Below are 1,765 nucleotides of genomic sequence, written 5' to 3'. Positions count from 1 at the left end.
GGAGTACCTAAAAGTATTGTGTCAGATAGGGATGTAAAATTTCTTAGTCACTTTTGGAGGGTCTTGTGGAATAAGTTAGGCACTAAATTATTATTTTCTACAACCTGTCACTCACAAATCGATGGAAAAACTGAAGTAGTAAATAGGACCACGACACAACTATTGCGCACTGTGGTTAATAAGAATTTGAAGAATTGGAAAGAATGCTTACCTTTCATAGAGTTTGTATATAATAGGGCCACACACTCCACTACATCGTTTTCTCCATTTGAAATTGTTTATGGTTTTAATCCTATAACACCTATGAATTTAATACCTTTACCTGTGAATGAATGAGGTAGCTTGGATGGGAAGAGGAAGGCCGAGCTAGTAAACTCACTCCATGAAAAGGTACGAGAGCAAATTGAGAAGAAGAGTAAGCACTATGTAGAGCAAGCAAACAAGGGCAGGAAGATTGTTACATTCGAACCAGGAGATTGGATTTGGGTGTATTTCAGGAAAGAGCGATTTCCAGAACAAAGAAAATCAAAGTTGTTGCCACAGGGAGATGGACCGTTTCAAGTGCTTAAGAAGATCAATGACAACACATACAAATTAGATCTCCCAGCTGAGTATAACGTTTCAGCAACTTTTAATGTATTTAATCTTTCTCTCTTTCATGCAGGTACAGATTTGAGGATGAATCCTTTCGAAGAAGGAAGAGATGATGTGAGCCAAAGGTCACAAGCGTCAAAGTCAAGTCCAACGTCAAGCCCTAAGAAAGATCCGTTGATAGTTGAGGGCGGTCCGATGACTCGAGCAAGGACGAAGCGAGTAGAAGAGGCGATGAGATTGCTCGTCAAGGCAACTATTGATGAAATCATGTTCGGGGCTCAAAATGGGACAAGTTTCATGTTGGGGTCGAAGGCCCAGGAGACTTGGATCAACATGTTAAAGGCGGACGAAAATAGAGTGGAGAGCCAAAGCTGTGCGACCGCACAGCACAATTGGCCTACGGTCGCACAGACCTAGGCCGAGAATTGAAGGAGGCCAGACTACAATTCCATGCAGCCGCATGGAATTGAACCATGCGACCGCATGGTTATTTTCAAACGCGTTTTTTTTTTTTTTTTGCGATTTTCCTAGTTTTGCTAGAATTCTATATTTTATTGATTTCTTACCCTATTTAGGAGATTATGCACGAAATTACCTAGATTCTTAGGACTAGTATAAATACTCTTATTATTTTCATTGTAAAAAAGACTTTTGACATATTGATTAATTGAAAGGCTTAATTGCTTTCTTTTTGTTCTTCCAATTGAATAACTTTCGAACTTATCAAGATCTAATTCTTTTGGCGTTCAAATCAATCGGGTGAGATTCCATAATTTTGTGTAATCAAGAGGTCTGCACTCGACGATTCGGGTTGCTTGGTTCTAAATTTATTGAAATTGAATCCAAAACCTTGTTTTGACTTTCTTGGGAAGATTTTCATCTTGTTCGTGGGTTCCATAGCGTTTGCCTATGCGGGGTCACATCATGCTATGTTGAGCATAACGATTTTAGACTATTATGTTTGAAATGTTTATTATGACGGTAGTGCATGACTGACATTTAATCCGTGAATGAGCATGATTCAATGTGTGAATCTTAATATTGCTTAGATCTAAAATAAAATTCAAATGCTGAAAGATTCGGAGAACAAAGCATTGAACCATGATATAAGTGGGGATAATTTATAATCGTCACCAAATTCTCCAAAACACGACAAAATTTAATCAACCTA

General features: G+C 38.3%; 1 protein-coding gene across 1 annotated transcript; it reads left to right on the top strand.

The window, feature by feature from the left end:
* Positions 1-121: 121 nt before the first annotated feature.
* LOC111385064 lies at positions 122-1,011 on the top strand. Its single transcript, XM_023009425.1, has 2 exons — positions 122-135; positions 342-1,011. Exons 1-2 carry the CDS (start codon positions 122-124, stop codon positions 1,009-1,011), a joined length of 684 nt encoding a protein of 227 aa, XP_022865193.1.
* Positions 1,012-1,765: the final 754 nt, after the last annotated feature.

Source organism: Olea europaea, unplaced genomic scaffold (assembly GCF_002742605.1).
Source record: "Olea europaea var. sylvestris unplaced genomic scaffold, O_europaea_v1 scaffold3079, whole genome shotgun sequence".
Lineage (NCBI taxonomy): Eukaryota > Viridiplantae > Streptophyta > Magnoliopsida > Lamiales > Oleaceae > Olea > Olea europaea.
This window is presented reverse-complemented; position numbering and strand designations above follow the sequence as displayed.